At 41.0% G+C, this 18,614-nt stretch overlaps 1 protein-coding gene across 2 annotated transcripts in view; it reads left to right on the forward strand.

Moving 5' to 3' along the window:
- Positions 1-14,847, forward strand: part of LOC140206015 (E-selectin-like) — a 43,489-nt gene extending 28,642 nt beyond the window's left edge. For both annotated transcript variants that reach the window (XM_072274041.1, XM_072274042.1), the window contains 4 exons: positions 2,703-2,888; positions 7,194-7,304; positions 13,745-13,771; positions 14,344-14,847. In XM_072274041.1, the coding sequence (XP_072130142.1) occupies positions 2,703-2,888; positions 7,194-7,304; positions 13,745-13,770 (323 nt within the window). In that variant the 3' untranslated portion in view covers position 13,771; positions 14,344-14,847. The remainder of the gene's footprint in view (positions 1-2,702; positions 2,889-7,193; positions 7,305-13,744; positions 13,772-14,343) is intronic.
- The last annotated feature ends 3,767 nt before the right edge of the window (positions 14,848-18,614 follow it).

An 18,614-nucleotide genomic window follows, 5' to 3' on the forward strand; every position in this document is an offset into this window, starting at 1 on the left:
CTCTCCACCCTCTGGGCTCCCCTCCCCCTTCTCTTTTTCCCCAGGCTTCCCGTCCCATGATCTTCTCCTTTCTCCAGCTCTTAGATCCACCCCTCCCCTCCTGTCTTCTCCTATCATTTCGGATCTCCCCCTCCCCCTCCCACTTTCAAATCTCTTACTAGCTCTTCTTTCAGTTAGTCCTGTCGAAGGGTCTCGGCCTGAAACGTCGACTGTACCTCTTCCTAGAGATGCAGCCTGGCCTGCTGCGTTCACCAGCAACTTTTATGTGTGTTGCTTGAAATTCCAACATCTGCAGATTTCCTCGTGTTTGCAGCTATCACAGGGTTTATCAATGCAGTACTATCTTGTGAATTGTAAGTTGTCTTCCAGTGGTTAGGAGTGCTTACTTCAGCGGTGTATTTTCCATCCTAGGTGCTCTCTTGAGGTCAAGGATAATTGGTTTCCGCTCTGTTAGAGGCCAGTAGAGGATCTCAGAATCAGCCACAAGTGGGATAGGAGATACTTGCAGGAACAAATGGGGTGGGTAGTTTGTGAGGTGCAGGACTCCTTTATCCTTTCATATTAGGCCTTTTGTTCTGTCAATAAATAGACCTGAGATTTTTTCCACCTCCTTGGCAGCCCCTTTTTAATTTTGCTCATGGGCTAGGGATCCACATGGGCCAATGGGAATGTTACATTTTTTCACTGAACCCCAGGAACATCTTTGAAATGTTTCACCCTATAATCTTACTGTTACTGGATGTGCAGGGGAAACATTTCAAACATGGTTTCAAATCTTAATGTTGCAGGGTGTTCTTTTTGTGACTTTGCTGTTAATGCAATCAAATTATGTGGCCTACCTGTCAAAGGAAACAGTGCAATCTGAGCCTTGAGAGTCTGCTTGTTGTCCTGGGAGAGAACAGGACCATTTGTTCCTTTCTCCTGCTAGTGCCTTTAGTGGACTTTGCAGAGTGAATGTTGGTGATATCTCTACAATACTTTGTGGTGCCTTGTTCTCAGATGTACAATATACAAGAGGACAAGACCATTACTGACTTTGTGTCAGATATGATGCCTTGATCGCAAAATGTTCTTTTGTTCAGAAAGCTGACTTTGCTGAGAGGTGGCTCCTGAGATACCGGAAGTAATCTATCTCTTCCAAAGTCTCATCATGAACAGTTAAATCCTGTGGATAGTGTTGTCTACAGGGGTGAGTGACAGAGGATGTTTGCTTTGTACATGCTAACTATAAAGCCAATACGGCTCAGTCAACAAAGCAGCAGTGACTTGGAGCTCAGCCTTGGAACATGTGCGTACCCAGGTGTTGACTTCATAGTGTAATGCAATGCCTGGGCTTGGGGTAACCTTGGTTCTGGAGTGGAGGTGACATACATTACACATTTTTCCATTGCCCTGTAGATTAGTTCAACTCCTCTTGGAAGTACATTAGAGGTGAATCACAGTATTGCAGCGAGAAAAATTAGGGAACATCATGAAGGACATGGTGGGCTAAAGTGTCTGTTTCTGAGCTATTCCTGTCTATGACTCTAAAGTATTGGGCTGATGACACAGCCAAGCATGACATCAACCTGCACTGACACCGCATCTCACCCTGTATGACAGACATTCGATAGAAACTATTTCTGCCAGAAGCCAAACTTTCAACTGCTACGCCATAGTCACTCTCAATTAATAGACCAAGAAAAAGAAAGACATGCAAGATAACTGATTTAATCTTTGTATTTTATAATCTTTGCATAACTGATATAATCTTTGTAGTTATCTTGACTCCATTTTACAGCTGGATGGGAGCAAACTACATTGTGCATTCTGTAACCACTGAGAGGAGTGGTTGAGAAGGACTCTGGCAATGACATTCCCTGTGGAAGACTGCAGGGAAACCTTCATGTAATAACCACAACTGGATTTCTCTCATTCCTTCAAATTGATAACGATTACACTGCCTCAAACGTCCCCTGGCAAGTTGTCACTTTCACAGATGTGGGAGATGAGAATATGTGTTGTTATACAGTAATTCAAAGAATAACAAATCGAGGTTCCTGACTAGGAATGTTCTAGCTTTATGTTTGTCTTGAAAGTTTATCTTTTGACTATGTGGGGATCAGGAGAAATAGCAGTCTTACTTTCCTTATTCATTAAACTTGCATTGAAGTACATTTATAAATTTCTAGTTTTTTTAATTACTTATGTGGTTGACTATTCTTAAATGTCCGTAAGTATCAGAAAACAAATAGCATTAAAACAGTCTATGACAGCACTGGAGATTTCAAATTGAAGTGTTCCACTTATTAACACAGTTTAAGAAAACCTTTCCTTCTGTAAGATATTGTGCTAGTTTATGGGAAACCTAATTTTGTGCAAGCCAGTGTTTAAGATATGATAAGTGATGCCAATTTCATTTGAGAGCTTGGGAATAATCATAGCATGAATGGACCAGAGTGATTCTCCAGTGCAGTCATGAGGGTTGGGTGCAATGAGAATGTTCTATGAATGAGCTCTTAGTTACATTGTGCCTTGCATCTGCCCATGTGGGAGCTAATGGTAAAATACCCAATGCAATGAAGTGCAGGTTATCCTCCAGTTACCCTCTTGTTTGTGAGATTTGCAAATATAATGTGCTGCAGGTTTGTCCACATAATGTATGTCACTGCGCCATGTTTTGCATGTGCAGTTATTACTCAATTTTTATCTTTTTGCTTCAGCTGTAAGGTGTGAGGTTCCAAAGCTTCCCAAGAATGGATATCAGAACTGTTCGCATGTAGGTGGAGACCTCACTTTCCGCTCGGTCTGCGTTTATAGCTGTGCAGCAGGGTTCTCATTGAACGGGTCTGAGAGTCTGCAGTGTGACAGCTCTGGAAGGTGGTCGTCACCCATACCAACCTGTGAAGGTAGTTTTGTTTAATGAGTGTTGGGTCATACTGGAATGCCAAAAAGTATTGATGTTTTCATCAGTATATGTTTTCAGAAATAGTGTAAAAAACAAAGAGACTGCAAAATACAATCTATTAGAGGAACTCAGCAGGTTGAGCTGCATCTGTTAGGAGAAAGGTATTATCGATATTTCAGCATGAGATCCTGTCTCAGGAATTATTTGTTCCGATACAGGGTCACACTCCAAAACTTTGGCAAATTCTTTCCCTCCAAAGATGTTGCTTGACCCAATGAGTTCCTCAAGTAGATTGATTGTGATCTCAATTCGTCTTCACATTTTTTGATGGTAACAAGTTAATGTTTCAAATACCTGCATATTAAAACATTGATGAGCAAGTGGCTGTAATGACAGCTGTTTAAATGTTATCATTATGGACTTTTTTTTGTAATTGGTGGAAAATATGTCCTCTTTTAGCTTTCGAACTGCACTGTAGAACATAGAAACATAGAAAACCTACAGCACAATACATGCCCGTCAACCCACAAAGCTGTGCCGAACATTTCCTTACCTTAGAAATTACCTAGGGTTACCCATAGCCCTTTATTTTTCTGAGCTCCATGTACCTGTCCAGGAGTCTCTTAAAAGACCCTATTGTATCTGCCTCCACCACCATCGCCATGCAGCCCATTCCATGCACTCACCACTCTCTGCATAAAAACTTGCCCCGGACATCTCCTCTGTACCTACTTCCAAGCACCTTAAAACTGTGCCCTCTCATGCTAGCCATTTCAGCCCTGGGAAAAAGCCTTTGACTATCCACACAATCAATGCCTCTCATCATCTTATACACCTCTATCAGGTCACCTCTCATCCACGGTCGCTCCAAGGAGAAAAGGCCGAGTTCACTCAACCTATTCTCATAAGGCATGCTCCCCAATCCAGGCAACATTCTTGTGAATCTCCTCTGCACACTTTCTATGGTTTCCACATCCTTCCTGTAGTGAGGCAACCAGAACTGAGCACGGTACTCCAGGTAGGGTCTGACCAGGGTCCTATATAGCTGCAACGTTACCTCTTGGCTCCTAAACTCAATCTCATGATTGATGAAGGCCAATGCACCTTATGCTTTCTTAACCACAGAGTCAACCTGCGCAGCAGCTTTGAGTGTCCTATGGACTTGGACCCCAAGATCCTGGTGATCCTCCACACTGCCAAGAGTCTTACCATTAATACTATATTCTGCCATCATATTTGACCCACCAAAGTGAACCAGCTCACACTTATCTGGGTTGAAGTTCATCTGCCACTTCTCAGTCCAGTTTTGCATCCTATCAATGTCCTGCTGTAACCTCTGACAGCCCTCCACACTATCCACAACACCCCCAACCTTTGTGTCATCAGCAAATTTACTAACACATCCCTCCACTTCCTCATCCAGATCATTTATAAAACTCACAAAGAGTATGGGTCCCAGAACAGATCCCTGATGCACACCACTGGTCACCGACCTCCAGGCAGGATATGACCTGTCTAGAACCACTCTTTGCCTTCTGTGGGCAAGCCAGTTCTGGATCCACAAAGCAATGTCCCCTTGGATCCCATGCCTCCTTACTTTCTCAATAAGCCTTGCATGGGGTACCTTATCAAATGCCTTGCTGAAATCCATATACACTATATCTACTGCTCTACTTTCATCAATGTGTTTAGTCACATCCTCAAAAAATTAAATCAGGCTTCTAAGGCACGACTTAACTTTAACAAAGCCATGCTGACTATTCATAATCATATTATGCCTCTCCAAATGTTCATAAATCCTGCCTCTCAGGATCTTCTCCATCAACTTACCATCCACTGAAGTAAGACTTACTGGTCTATAATTTCCTGGGCTATCCCTACTCCCTTTCTTGAATAACGGAACAACATCTGCAACCCTTCAATCCTCCAGAACCTCTCCCGTCCCCATTGATGATGCAAAGATCATCACCAGAGGCTCAGCAATCTCCTCCCTCGCCTCCCACAGTAGCCTGGGGTACATCCCGTCCGGTCCTGGTGACTTATCCAACTTGATGCTTTCCAAAAACTCCAGCACATCCTCTTTCTTAATATCTACATGCTCAAGCGTTTCAGTCCACTGTAAGTCATCACTACAATCGCTAAGATCCTTTTCCATAGTGAATACTGAAGCAAGGTATTCATTAAGTACCTCTGCTATCTCCTTCAGTTCCATACACACTTTTCCACTGTCGCACTTGATTGGTCCTACTCTCTCACACCTTATCCTCTTGCTCTTCAGATATTTGTAGAATGCCTTGGTGTTTTTCTTAATCCTGTCCACCAAGGCTTTCTCATGGCCCCTTCTGGCTCTCCTAAGTTCTTTCTTAAGCTCCTTCCTGCTAGCCTTATAATCTTATAGATCTCTATCATTACCTAGTTTTTTGAACCTTTCATAAACTCTTCTTCTTGACTAGATTTACACAGCCTTTGTACATCACGGTTCCCATACCCTACCATCCTTTCCCTGTCTCATTGAAACATACCGTACCTATGCAAAACTTTACACAATATCCCCTGAACATTTGCCACATTTCTTCTGTACATTTCCCTGAGAATATCTGTTCCCAATTTATGCTTCCAAGTTCCTACCCAATAGCTTTATATTTCCCCTTACTCCAATTAAGCGATTTCCTAACTTGTCTGTTCCTATCTCTCTCCAATGCTATGGTAAAGGAGATAGCATTGTGATGACTATCTCCAAAATGCCTCCCACTGAAAGACCTGACACCTGACCAGGTTCATTTCCCAATACTAGATCAAGTACAGCCTCTCCTCTTGTAGGTTTATCTACATATTGTGTCAAGAAACCTTCCTGAACACACCTAACAAACTCCACCCCACCTAAACCCCTTGCTCTAGGGACATGCCAATCGACATTTGAGAAATTAAGATCTCCCACCACAACAACCTTGTTATTATTACACCTTTCCAGAATCTGTCTCCCTATCTGCTCTGCGATGTCCCTGTTACTATTGGGTGGTCTATACAAAACACCCAGCAGAGTTATTGGCCCCCACATATTCCTAACTTTCTCCCACAGAGACTCCATGGACAATCCCTCCATGTATTCCTCCTTTTCTGCAGCCATGACACTATCGCTGGTCAACAGTGCCACGCCCGCACCTCTTTTGCCTCCCTCCCTGTCCTTTCTGAAATATCTAAAGCCTGGCAATCGAAGTAACCATTCCTGCCCCTGAACCATCCAAGTCTCTGTAATGGCCACAGCATCATAGCTCCAAGTACTGATCCACGCTCTAAGCTCATCCACTCTGTTCATAATATTCCTTGCATTAAAATAGAGACATCTCAAACCATCGGTCTGAGCGCATCCCTTCTCTATCCCCTGCCTATCCTCCCTCTCGCACTGTCTCCAACCTTTCTCTATTTGTGAACCAACCGCCTCTTCCTTTGTCTCTTCAGTTTGGGTCCCACCCCCAAGCAATCCTAGTTTAAACTCCCCCCAAAAGCCTTAGCAAACCTCCCGGCCAGGACATTGGTCCTCCTGGGATTCACGTGCAACCTGTTCTTTTTGTACAGGTCACTCCTGCCCGAAAAGAGGTCCCAGTGATCCAGAAATCTGAATCCCTGCCCCCTGCTCCAACCCCTCAGCCACACATTTATCCTCCACCTCATTCTATTCCTATACAGTGCTCACTGTCACGTGGCACAGGCACATAGAACAGTATAGCACAGGAACAATGACTTTGCCCCACACAATGCCTGTGCCAAGCACAATGCAAAATTAAACAACTTGTACATATCCACATCCCTGCATTCCTTACCTATTCCGTGTCTGTCTAACCGCCTCTGTCATATCTGCATCCATCCACCACATCTCACAGTGCAACACAGGAAGCCTTCGCTCTTTGTGCAAAAATAAATTCCTTACGTCTTCTTTAAACATTCCCCCTCTCAATTTAAATGTATGTCCTGTACCAGAGGGATGCAAGAAAAATGGGAAGGGTTAGAAGGTTGTGGAGTAGGTTTATATTGCTTGGCACAGCATCATGACCATAGGGCCTGTCCCTGTGCTGCACTGTTCTAAGTCCTATGTACTTGCTATTTCTACTCTGCAATACGATTCTGATTGTCCACCAGAATTATCTATTACCTTTGTTTTCTGGAAGTAATCAGACCCTTATTTCTAATAATTTATGCGGCAGGAGCAACCATTTATTTTGACTTGATTTTTTTAATCAACAGCTGAGTCCTGACTTTTCTGTTCGGTCTGCACAGTCCCACATCATATCTCTTTATTTTATTCTAGATATACAGCAAAACCAATTTGTAACCAAGGTGGCCATTGGCACTGGAGGGGCCTCGGCTTTACTTTCCCTGCCTTTTATCGGATATTTAATTAAACTGCATCGAAGAAAAGGTAAGCCTCCTAAATTTCCTCTTTTCTGTTCTTTATTGAGCTAGCAATACACACCATCTTGAGTTTGCACTGGGGCTGTTAATGTAAGTAGGAGAGCACAAATAACTATATTCAGAGCTAACCGGGCCACGTTTCAGTGCTTCATAGCTGGTGTAACTCTATTTACATAGCTGGGGTTTTGCTATTAGAATCTCTGGTTTATTAGCCTCCCATGTGGCTTGGAGGAGGTTCCTAGAGCAAATTGTTGCTAGTACGCCCAAAAATACCACTACCCTGTGCATAGCACCTGGACCCTATGAGAATATGGCAAGCAACGGCGTAGCTATTGAAATGAAGAATTTGTACTGCGGCACACGGAGTCAGATCTAGAAGACACAATACTGTCCAATCAAGTATAAGAAACAAAATTAATAGGGGAAAGAAAGTATTGAGTGAGAGAAAGGGAGGTGCAAAAGAAAGAAAAACAGTTTGAAGACTGAATACTGAATTATCACATTTACCTCCAATCTCCAACTATATTTTGCTGAAACATTGAGATCCATTTTGTCAAAGTTCATTTTGGGTTTAGGCAGGTTGTGTGTAATATTTAAAACTTAACATATTAAAATACCTCCCTAGTTTGGAACGGCCAACCAATCTCAGAAATAAACTTAGAACATATGCATTCCAATAGGACAGTAACTTCAGGTGGTCTACTAAATCTAAAGGAGAAATCAGGCACCATTACAAAAAGCTTATTGAGCAGCAAGTTCTAGAGTTTTGCCTCAAACTGCCTCATTCCACTCACTAGACAACGTTGTCCAAATTGAACTTAGATAACAATGACCCTTTGTTTTTGGACCTGTTGATGAGCATTCCAGGGAGAAAACAAATTAAACAGATGCAGGAACCTTAAACGAAAACAGAAAATCCTGAAAGAACTCAGCTAGTCAAGCAGCATCTGTGGAAGAGATACCAGTTAGTGCTTCTAGTCAGGAATCCTTCCTCAGAACTGGGGGAGGAAAAGAGAGTTGTCAGTTTTCAAAGCTGAACTGTGAGGAGGAATGAAGTGTAAGAAGGAAAACCATATGGAGACAGGCACGAGCACTGGCCATTAGGGAACCATTTTATAGAAAAGAAATGAAGAAAGGACTTAAGCAGAACAATGGGAAAGAATGAGAGAACAGTTTACCTGAAGCTGGAAAATTCAGTGTTCATTCCAGAAGGTTGCAAACTGTCTGGACAGAACATAAGATATTGCTCCTCTAGTTTATGTGGACCCTCATAATGGCTGTGGAAGGGGTCACAGACAGACATGCCAGAGTAGGAGTGAGATGGAGAATTAAAGTGGGATGCAATAGGAAGTTCCAGATCAGCCCTGCAGACAGAGCGCCCGGTGATCATGAGGATTTTATGCATGGCACTCTCCAGTACAACACCTAGATGTTCATCCAAGTTAGTTATGCCAAGAATTAGCACCCTAAAGCATTTATTATCTTAGCATCAGTTTGTTCCTTTTCTGTAGCAACAGTGTCTAGTTTCTGTGCAAGATCAATGTTATACGAAATTATCTCAGTCTATTCTTTTGAGTGGAATCTGAGAGGTATTTTCTTTATTTATTCAATTATTCACTGAAGATTCCAGTGTCAAGGCCAGCATTTGTTGCTGATTTCTAATGGCCCTTGAGAAAGTGATGGTTAAGCCACTTTCTTGAACTTCTGCAATCCCTCTGATGAAGGTATTCTAACAGTGGCATTGGATAGGAAGTTGTCAGGGTTTAGACCCAGTGACAAGTCCTGTTGATCTTGCCCTTTTTGGTGCCTGAGGTCATACAACTGAGTGGTATTATTGCAGTAGACCTGATAAATAATTACGGAGCTCTGATAGATGGAGTAAATGTTTAGAATGATGTATTGCATGCCAATCAAATGGATAGTTTTGTGCAGGATGGCATCAAGCTACTTAAGTGTGGTTGGAGTTGGACAAAGGGAGAGTGTTTCATCACAATTCTGCTGTGACCTTTATGGTTAGCAGAAAGATCCTGGGGTGCCAGGATACCCAGCCTTTGTATTTTTGTAGCCACAATATTGAGGTAATGAATCTATTTAGGTTTCTGGTCAGCAGTGAACCTCAGAATAGTGGGCCCCAGTAGATATTAATGCTAATGAATGTTGAGGGTAGAGTTTCTCATATTGAAGAAGATTATTATTTGGCACTTGTGCAAGGCAAATATTCCTAACCAATTTTCAGCCCATCTATGAATGTTGTTCAGGTTTTGTTGCATGCAGGCAAAGGCTTTTGTATTTACTGGGAAGCTGAAAATCAGATCGAATATTGCACAATGATAAGTGAACATAGTTACTTCTGAACTTAGTGCAAGGATATGAATACACCAACTGAAGAGTTTTTTCCTCAAGTTCCATTGACGTACATTTTGCCAGGGTTCATTGAGTCACACTGAACCAGATGTGGCATGAAATCAAGAACAGTAATTCACCTCTGAAATTCAATTCTTTTGTTATATTTGGGCCGAGATTGAAAGGAGGTCTGGAACTGAGCGGTCCTATCAAAGCCTAAACTTCACACTTGTGAACAGTTGTTGATGATTAGCAACCTATAAGCATCAGCATTTGTAATTTAAAAACAATTGATTGGACCTCCAGTCTAGAATGGAGTTTGATAGCTGAAATTATTATGATCAATTAATGAATAAAGCAAGTTCAGTCCTGACTCTTAATACCAAATGTTTTCATGTTCTAGGACACAAGTAAAATGGAAATAAGTTAATGGACAGATTCCCTGATCTTTCTTTGTTTTGTAAAAACTGAAAGAGAAACGTGGCATAACCTTCATTTAGGATCTTTTATTCTGTGAAATATACAGAATAAGGTCCAAGCTTCACTTGCTTAGTCTGCTTTGCAATTTCTCATTTGTTCATAGCATAACCAGGATTATCTACCGTAATAAATCAGTTCCCAACCGACGGCCATTAAAACTTAGAAGTTGATAGAAAGTCTCTAAACTTTCGTTCAGATAATCTTAAATGTTAGCTCTTATTTTGCTCTCCACTGGTCAACCTGCTGAGTACAACCGGCATTTTCTATCATGGCAAGTGTCACGTGACCGACAACAATGAATTATCAATGGAGTCAGGTTTTATAAAAAAACAAACAAACATTTATTAAACTCTCCTCAACAATAGTGAAAAGTATTCAGACGACTAACTTAACCGGAAGTTAACTGCTATACGGCCACTCTGGAACAGTTCTTAAAAGGATAAATTCGAAAGCAGTTCTTAAAGTGGTTAATTCAAACAGTCTTAAAATGGTAAATTCAGAAGTCCAAGTGACTTACACAGTCAATAAGGAGGGACTTCTTTGGAAACGGATTTCTTCAAAGACATGGAGTTACTGCTGATTCTCCAAAGGATTCACGACGAAGGAAATAAAACGGCTTAAAGGAACTGACCTTTTCCTGGAGAGTGAACACTGCACAACCTTCCCTGCTCTTGCAGGAGTTATCTCAGATACAGGTCACCATATTCTGAATTAATCCTCAATAAGGTCGATCCTCCATTAAACCACCGAACGACTCCAACTTTATTCCGATCCTTCAGGTTCCCGTCCTTTAATAAGGTTTTCACTCTTCAATACTACTGTAAAGGTAATTCAAAGATACACCAACAAAGCTGGCAATGATTCGTGAAACTGCCGGCACAACGATTTTACCTTACAATAGAAAGTAGAACTCCACTTTAAAACGAAACTGCGTCATGAGACGAATATGCAGCATAACGGAGTAACTAACGAAGCAAGCAACAACTCAACTGAAACTAACTGCATCACACCAGGGGTCTCTCTTTTATACCTGTTGTGAACATGTCATCACATGACCTCACATCGGCGGGAACATTACATCATGTGACTGCACACTGGTGGGAAAATTATATCACCCCACCATCACAAAACCATTACATCATGGTCATAAGACGGGGTATGTAACACAAGCAAACTCAGCAATTCAGTTGTCATTCAAATGAGATGTAATTGGTTTATTATTGTCACATATACTGAGATACAATGAAAAACTGTTCCACATGCTATTGAAACAGACTGTTTCAAAATGTAAGTACATCAAGGTACAATGCAGAATATAGTGTGACAGCTACTGAGAAAGGGCAGTGCAGAAAGACAATGAGGTGCAAAGGGCTACAATGAGGTAAATTGCAAAGTACATCTTTTTTTTAATTCAAATTTTTATTGTTATTTACTCTTATTTTACAAGCAGCACAACATATCACAGAGCAGATACAGTGCAGCAAATTTACACAGCCATCCCATGGCAGGAAAACAAATAAAACTTAGAGACAGAAAGAAGTTCTAATTTAAGTTTAAATTAACGTACTGTCATGGTCCGGTCCATGAAGTCCACATTCCGGTTCACAGTCCGGTCCATTATATCTTATTCCAGGTTTTCCAGTTTTCCCCAGTTTCCGTTGAGCCACCTGATTCTCATTTGGGCTGGCTTCATAAATAGCTTCAAGATTCAGCCTCTGGTTACTGGACTCTTCCCTTCTCTTCCCCTCACCTTTCTCCTGAAGCCTTGCCTGCAACCTTTGCCTGAACTCTTGCCTGTGTCCTCACCTGTATCGCTGTCAAATTCTACCGCTGAAGCAAGACCGGAGCCTAGCTGTGTCTAGTGTCTAGATAAGGAACTGCCTATCGTTGTTTGGAACTGTCTCTGTGCCCATACCTTCACTAGGTAGGTCCGGCCATTTGCCGCTACCTTGTGTTGGGAACCGTCTCTGTGTCCACGCCTTTGCTAGGTAGGTCCAGCCATTTGCCACTACCTTGTGTTGAGAACTCTGTCTCTCTGTGTTCTGTGTACAAGTCCCGGCCCTACGTCCTGCTCCCTAGGAGGGGTCCTGACTCTGTGTAGAGCCCCGGCCCCAAGTCCTGTTCCCAAGGAGGGGTCCTGTCTCTGTGTTCCGTGTACAAGTCCCGGCCCTAAGTCCTGTTCCCAAGGAGGGGTCCCGGCTCTGTGTTCCATGTCCCTGCTTTCCTGTCTCTCAAGATTACCAAGGCTCTGTGTTCTGCGTTCCTGTCTCCCAAGATTACCAAGGCTCGGTGTTCTGCGTCCCTGTCTCCCAAGTCCAAGTCTTAGCTTTGTGTCCTCATCCTGTTCTGGTCCTGCATCCTGCCCAGGAGTCCCGCGTCCTACCGCCATGTCCAGTCCTGTTGCCTTGCCACGTCTTGTCCTCGCCTAGATCCGGAGTCTGAGCCCGAGTCAAGACCCAGGTTCCGGGTCCCTGTCCAGTCTCTGGCTCGGAGTCCTTGTCCAGGTTCCAAGTTCCTTGTTCCTCGTCCAGGTCCCGCTTTCCTAGTCTAGTCCTAGCCCAGACCCTATATCCTAGTCTTGTCCAGTGTCATTTCTTCCCCACTTCACTTGCTTTCTTGGCACACCTAGTCCTGTTCCTAGTACTTCAGTATCTGTGTCTTGCATTTGGGTCCACCATCAATGCCCCCCTTATGACACATACAACCAAAATTGATCCTACCTGTCTTGCACTTTTCCCTCACTGTTAATTCTTCCCAACATGCGTTCATATGATGAAATCTTAATCATTTCCTCAGTCCATTCCTTCACAGTGGGACATCTGGTTTTTTTCCAGTTTTGCAATATAATTCTTGTAACTGTGATGAGACCCACCTTTAAAATAGTAAATTTGTCATTGTTTACATTAGGTATCATTGTCCTATCACCCAAGAGATAAAGCCGTGGGCACAAGGGCAGTGTGGAACCCGACCAATTCCCCAACAGATCAAGAACTTTACACCAAAATGGACGAACCATGGAACACTCCCAAATCATGTGAAAATATGTGCCCACCTCATTTTCACATTTCCAGCATAAATTATTATCAACAATCCCCATTTTGTACAGTCTAGTTGGTGTCCAATAATATCTGTGTGCTATCTTATACTGAATAAATTTCCCTCTCGCTTCCCTAATATGTCTACCCACATTTGATAAAGTATTTGACCACTCATTATCTTCAATATCGCTTTCAAGATCCTTCTGCCATACTGCTTTGAGATTGTTACACGATTCACCGACAGAGTGCTTGGACATTTTATTAAACACTGATGCTTTATGAACTTCTTGTGGTAATGTAGAGTATTCAGTTAAAGAGTTACTTTGTGGGTCATCGTTCTTGAATATGCTACTAATGCAAAGTTCATCTTTATCATACTAAAGGCCTTGAGGAGTCTTTCAACAGTGAGACAGTAGCTGTTCTTGAGCTTTCAAGCTTTTGTATGGAATGAAAGAGGAGAGAAGCGATTGGGGTGGGAGGGTTTATTGATAATGTTGGCTGCTTGTAGAAGAGTCAATGAGGGGATCCTGGTTTTTGAGCTGTTTTTAAATAATAATTGGTATCTATTTCTGCTTTTGCTTTCCAGCAAAGAATGAACGTTTGTCACTGTAAGGTAATGATGATTTGTCTGTATATCTCCACTTAAAATGCCTGGTGAAAAAATGGTAGTATTTTATTTATATTGCCATTCCCCTATTTACACCTTATTATTGTCTTGATTCTTAAATCTGTTAAAAGAAATGATCGTTTGAGCCAATAGTGTTCAGCACTTCTTTAGATCAGTATCTGAGAACTTCAAATCAGTTACCTGTTTTTAAGGCCAAAGTGATTAATCCTGGGAAACTGCCCCAGAAAGACATGCTCTCCTATGAAAACAAAGTACTTTGTTTCATAATTAACTTTGTTAAGGAATTAGTCATTTCAACATCAAACGCTATAAATGGAAAGAACTCTGTGATCACTTGAGAAATATACTCTGGAAAAAGTACAATTTGACTTTCTTTGCAATGTAATTTTTTTCTTTAAATTTTAACAATGGAAAACCACAAATAATTTTATATATATATAAACAATTAACAGACAGCACTGTTAGATGACAGTTACTGAGGTCTTCTCAAGAAATGTGAGCATCATGTTTAAAGTGCTATGCTAAAAATAGTAACAAATTTGTTTGCTTAATTACAGATCACAGAGAAAGTATCAAATACAAGGCTCAACCAGACAAAATTGGAAAGCTTGAGATGTCTCTTCTTCACAAATGATATGAGGTTTTTTGTTATATTGATCACCTGAACAGAATAAATGGATTAAAATATTGAAGTACCAAATAATGTTACATTTAAAGCTATGAACAAAGATTGTGTTTAAATATGATGTTGCAATGTTCAGAGTTTCCAATGGTAGCTGGAAGAAAATAGCAATGTTTATATCCCCTGCACTTAATTATTAAAGATCTGTTTTATAGATGCTATTTTAAATGCATAAAATATTGATAGAATTAACTTCCTTGTTTTAGTCATTTGCCTGCTTGGCTGACATGTAAAAACGAAACTGTATTCGAACATGTAGAACTTCCATGTATAAAGTGCCTCTAATATAGTAAATCATTGTCTCTAGCGTGGAAAAAGATAACATTAAAATAAAAAGTATTCTTCTCCAATACAGTGGCATGCAAAAGTTTTGGCAACCCTGGTCAAAATTTCTGTTACTGTGAATAGTTAAGTGAGTAGAAAATGAACTGATCTCCAAAAGTCATAAAGTGAAAGATGAAACATTCTTTTCAGTATTTTAAGCAAGATTAGTGTATTATTTTTGTTTTGTACAATTTTAGAGTGAAAAAAAGGAAAGGAGAACCATGCAAAAGTTTGGGCACCCCAAGAGATTTGTGCTCTCAGGTAACTTTTACCAAGGTCTCAGACCTTAATTAGCTTGTTAGGGCTATGACTTGTTCACAATCATCGTTAGGAAAGGCCAAGTGATGCAAATTTCAAAGCTTTATAAATATCCTGACTCCTCAAACCTTGTCCCAACAATCAGCAGCCATGGGCTCCTCTAAGCAGCTGCCTAGCACTCTGAAAATTAAAATAAATGATGCCCACAAAGCAGGAGAAGGCTATAAGAAAATAGCAAAGTATTTTCAGGTAGCCGTTTCCTGAGTTTGTAATGTAATTAAGAAATGGCAGTTAACAGGAACGGTGGAGGTCAAGTTGAGGTCTGGAAGACCAAGAAAACTTTCTGAGAGAACTGCTCGTAGGATTGCTAGAAAGGCAAATCAAAACCCCCGTTTGACTGCAAAAGGTCTTCAGGAAGATTTAGCAGTGGTGGTGCACTGTTCTACTGTGCAGCAACAGCTGCACAAATATGACCTTCATGGAAGAGTCATCAGAAGAAAACCTTTCCTACATCCTCACCACAAAATTCAGCATCAGAACTTTTCAAAGGGACATCTAAACAAGCTTGATGCATTTTGGAAACAAGTCCTGTGGACTGATGAAGTTAAAATAGAACTTTTTGGCCGCAATGAGCAAAGGTATGTTTGGAGAAAAAAGGGTGCAGAATTTCATGAAAAGAACACCTCTCCAACTGTTAAGCACGGGGGTTGATTGATCATGCTTTGGGCTTGTGTTGCAGCCAGTGGCACAGGGAACATTTCACTGGTAGAGGGAAGAATGAATTCAATTAAATACCAGCAAATTCTGGAAGCAAACATCCCACCGTCTATAAAAAAGGATGAAGATGAAAAGAGGATGGCTGCTATTACAGGATAATGATCCTAAACACATTGCAAAATCCACAATGGACTACCTCAAGAGGTGCAAGCTGAAGGTTTTGCCATGACCCTTACAGTCTCACAACCTAAACATCATTGAAGATCTGTGGATAGACCTCAAGAGAGCAGTGCATGCAAGATGGCCCAAGAATCTCACAGAACTAGAAGCCTTTTGCAAGGAAGACTGGGTGAAAATCCTCCAAACAAGAATTGTAAGACTCTTAGCTGGCTACAGAAAGCATTTACAAGCTGTGATACTTGCCAAAGGAGGTGTTACTAAGTACTGACCATGCAGAGTACCCAAACTTTTGCTTCGGGCCCTTTTCCTTTCTGGTTATTTTGAAACTGTAAAAGATGGAAACAAAAAAGTAATCTTGCTTAAAATATTAAAGAAATGTGTCATCTTTAACTTTATGCCTTTTGGAAATCAGGTCATCTTTTACTCACTTAGCTATTCACACTAACATAAATTTTGACCAGGGGTGCCCAAACTTTTGCTTCAGGCCCTTTTCCTTTTTTGTTATTTTGAAACTGTAAAAGATGGAAATAAAAAAAAGTAATCTTGCTTAAAATATTAAAGAAATGTGTCATCTTTAACTTTATGCCTTTTGGAAATCAGGTCATCTTTTACTCGCTTAGCTACTCACAGTAACAGAAATTTTGACCAGGGGTGCCCAAACTTTTGCATACCACTGTATGTATTTCTTAATATCTATCTCTTTTTTCTCTGTGATTGATGTTAAAATTAAGAATCCTTATTAGCGTGACAGAATAGTCAAAGCTGACATCTTAAATACACATATAGCTGAGCAAAAAGACCCAAATTCAATCCCTATTCCTATTCTATAATAGAATTGTGCTAAAATGTGCCTGATCACTAGCATGTAGGAGAGAAAGGAATGAGCAGATGCCATGCCCATGTAATATCTAGTGATCTCTAGTGAGGTGTTTGTGACAGGATCGGGGAAAAAGCTGACAATTACTGATTAGGCTCCACATTTACAGAGGCACCAAAGGGTAGTCACCACCCCTGAAATGCGACATGAGAATAAAGTAGCACACACTAGAAAATTAGTTAGAAGATAAAACCTGAAGACAAACAACTGAAAGAAAGAAAACTGCAACAAAGCCATAGACAGTGTAGGAAAACCTATTTCTCCTTGTAATGAGAGAAGTGCAAGGAAAAGAAACATTGTGATTTGAATGATGTTCTGAAGAGAATTAGGTTGTTTGCCACCATGAAAGCTTCAAACACATGAGGAATACAGAACTCCAAGACAGATGTGCCTCATTGGTCTTAAAGATACCCTAAGGCATTATATAGATGCCAAACTGAATTTAATGTTTCAGGTAGTCAGGCTTTTCCTGTGATAACAATTTATGGGATCTTCCCTTAGTGTTTCACTTCATACACTTCTGCACATTGGCGCAGTAAACCAATTAACTCTATATATCACAGACCTACGTATTTGTTTTCCGTTTCATCAGTTTGAAGAGAGTCTGGAAGAAAGAAACAGATTAAGATTGGACATGTACTTTCCTTAGGTATATTGGATGTTGCCTTCTTATTGATTCAGCAATTCAGTTATTCATTGCTCTACAGGAGCTGATGTAGCTTCCCAGCAAACACTGAGCTATAATAGTCTGTAACATTATTATTCAGCTTCTTAATGGTGCTCATTCTCATTAACAAGTGAGAGTCTTTAGGTCAATCTCATATAATTAAGGTTCTGGTCATCTTTTTTTTAACTTATAAATGCCCCCTGAATTTGTACTGTATCTGGGAAAAATCAAATTGTTTAGAACATAGAACATAGAACATAGAATAGTACAGCACAGTACAGGCCCTTTGGCCCACAAAGTTGTGCCGACACTCAAACCCTGTCTCCTATATAAGCCCCCACCTTAGATTCCTCCATATACCTGTCTAGTAGTCTCTTAAACTTCACTAGTGTATCTGCCTCCACCACTGACTCAGGCAGTGCATTCCACGCACCAACCACTCTCTGACTAAAAAAACCTTCCTCTAATATCCCCCTTGAACTTCCCACCCCTTACCTTAAAGCCATGTCCTCTTGTATTGAGCAGTGGTGCCCTGGGGAAGAGGCGCTGGCTATCCACTCTATCTATTCCTCTTATTATCTTGTACACCTCTATCATGTCTCCTCTCATCCTCCTTCTCTCCAAAGAGTAAAGCCCTAGCTCCCTTGATCTCTGATCATAATGCAATACTTTCTAAACCAGGCAGCATCCTGGTAAATCTCCTCTGTACCCTTTCCAATGCTTCCACATCCTTCCTATAGTGAGGTGACCAGAACTGGACACAGTACTCCAAGTGTGGTCTAACCAGAGTTTTATAGAGCTGCATCATTACATCGCAACTCTTAAACTCTATCCCTCGACCTATGAAAGGTAACACCCCATAAGCTTTCTTAACTACCTTAAACTGATAAACTGATAACTCTCACCTTGCTTTAGAGTTCAATTTGCTAGGGCACAGTTTAGTTATGTGTACTCTTTAGGTTCATCTGACTGAGCAGGGTCAAGGATTCACGCCTGTCAACCTACTTCTGTGAGCAACTTAGCCAAGATAATCTTGATATAATTAGATGAGATCATAAGAAAAGGATAATAATTGCATTCTTTTGGTAAATGGCTTGACCATCTAAGATGTTTGTAGATGTTC

Source organism: Mobula birostris, chromosome 12, assembly GCF_030028105.1.
Source record: "Mobula birostris isolate sMobBir1 chromosome 12, sMobBir1.hap1, whole genome shotgun sequence".
Taxonomy (NCBI): domain Eukaryota; kingdom Metazoa; phylum Chordata; class Chondrichthyes; order Myliobatiformes; family Myliobatidae; genus Mobula; species Mobula birostris.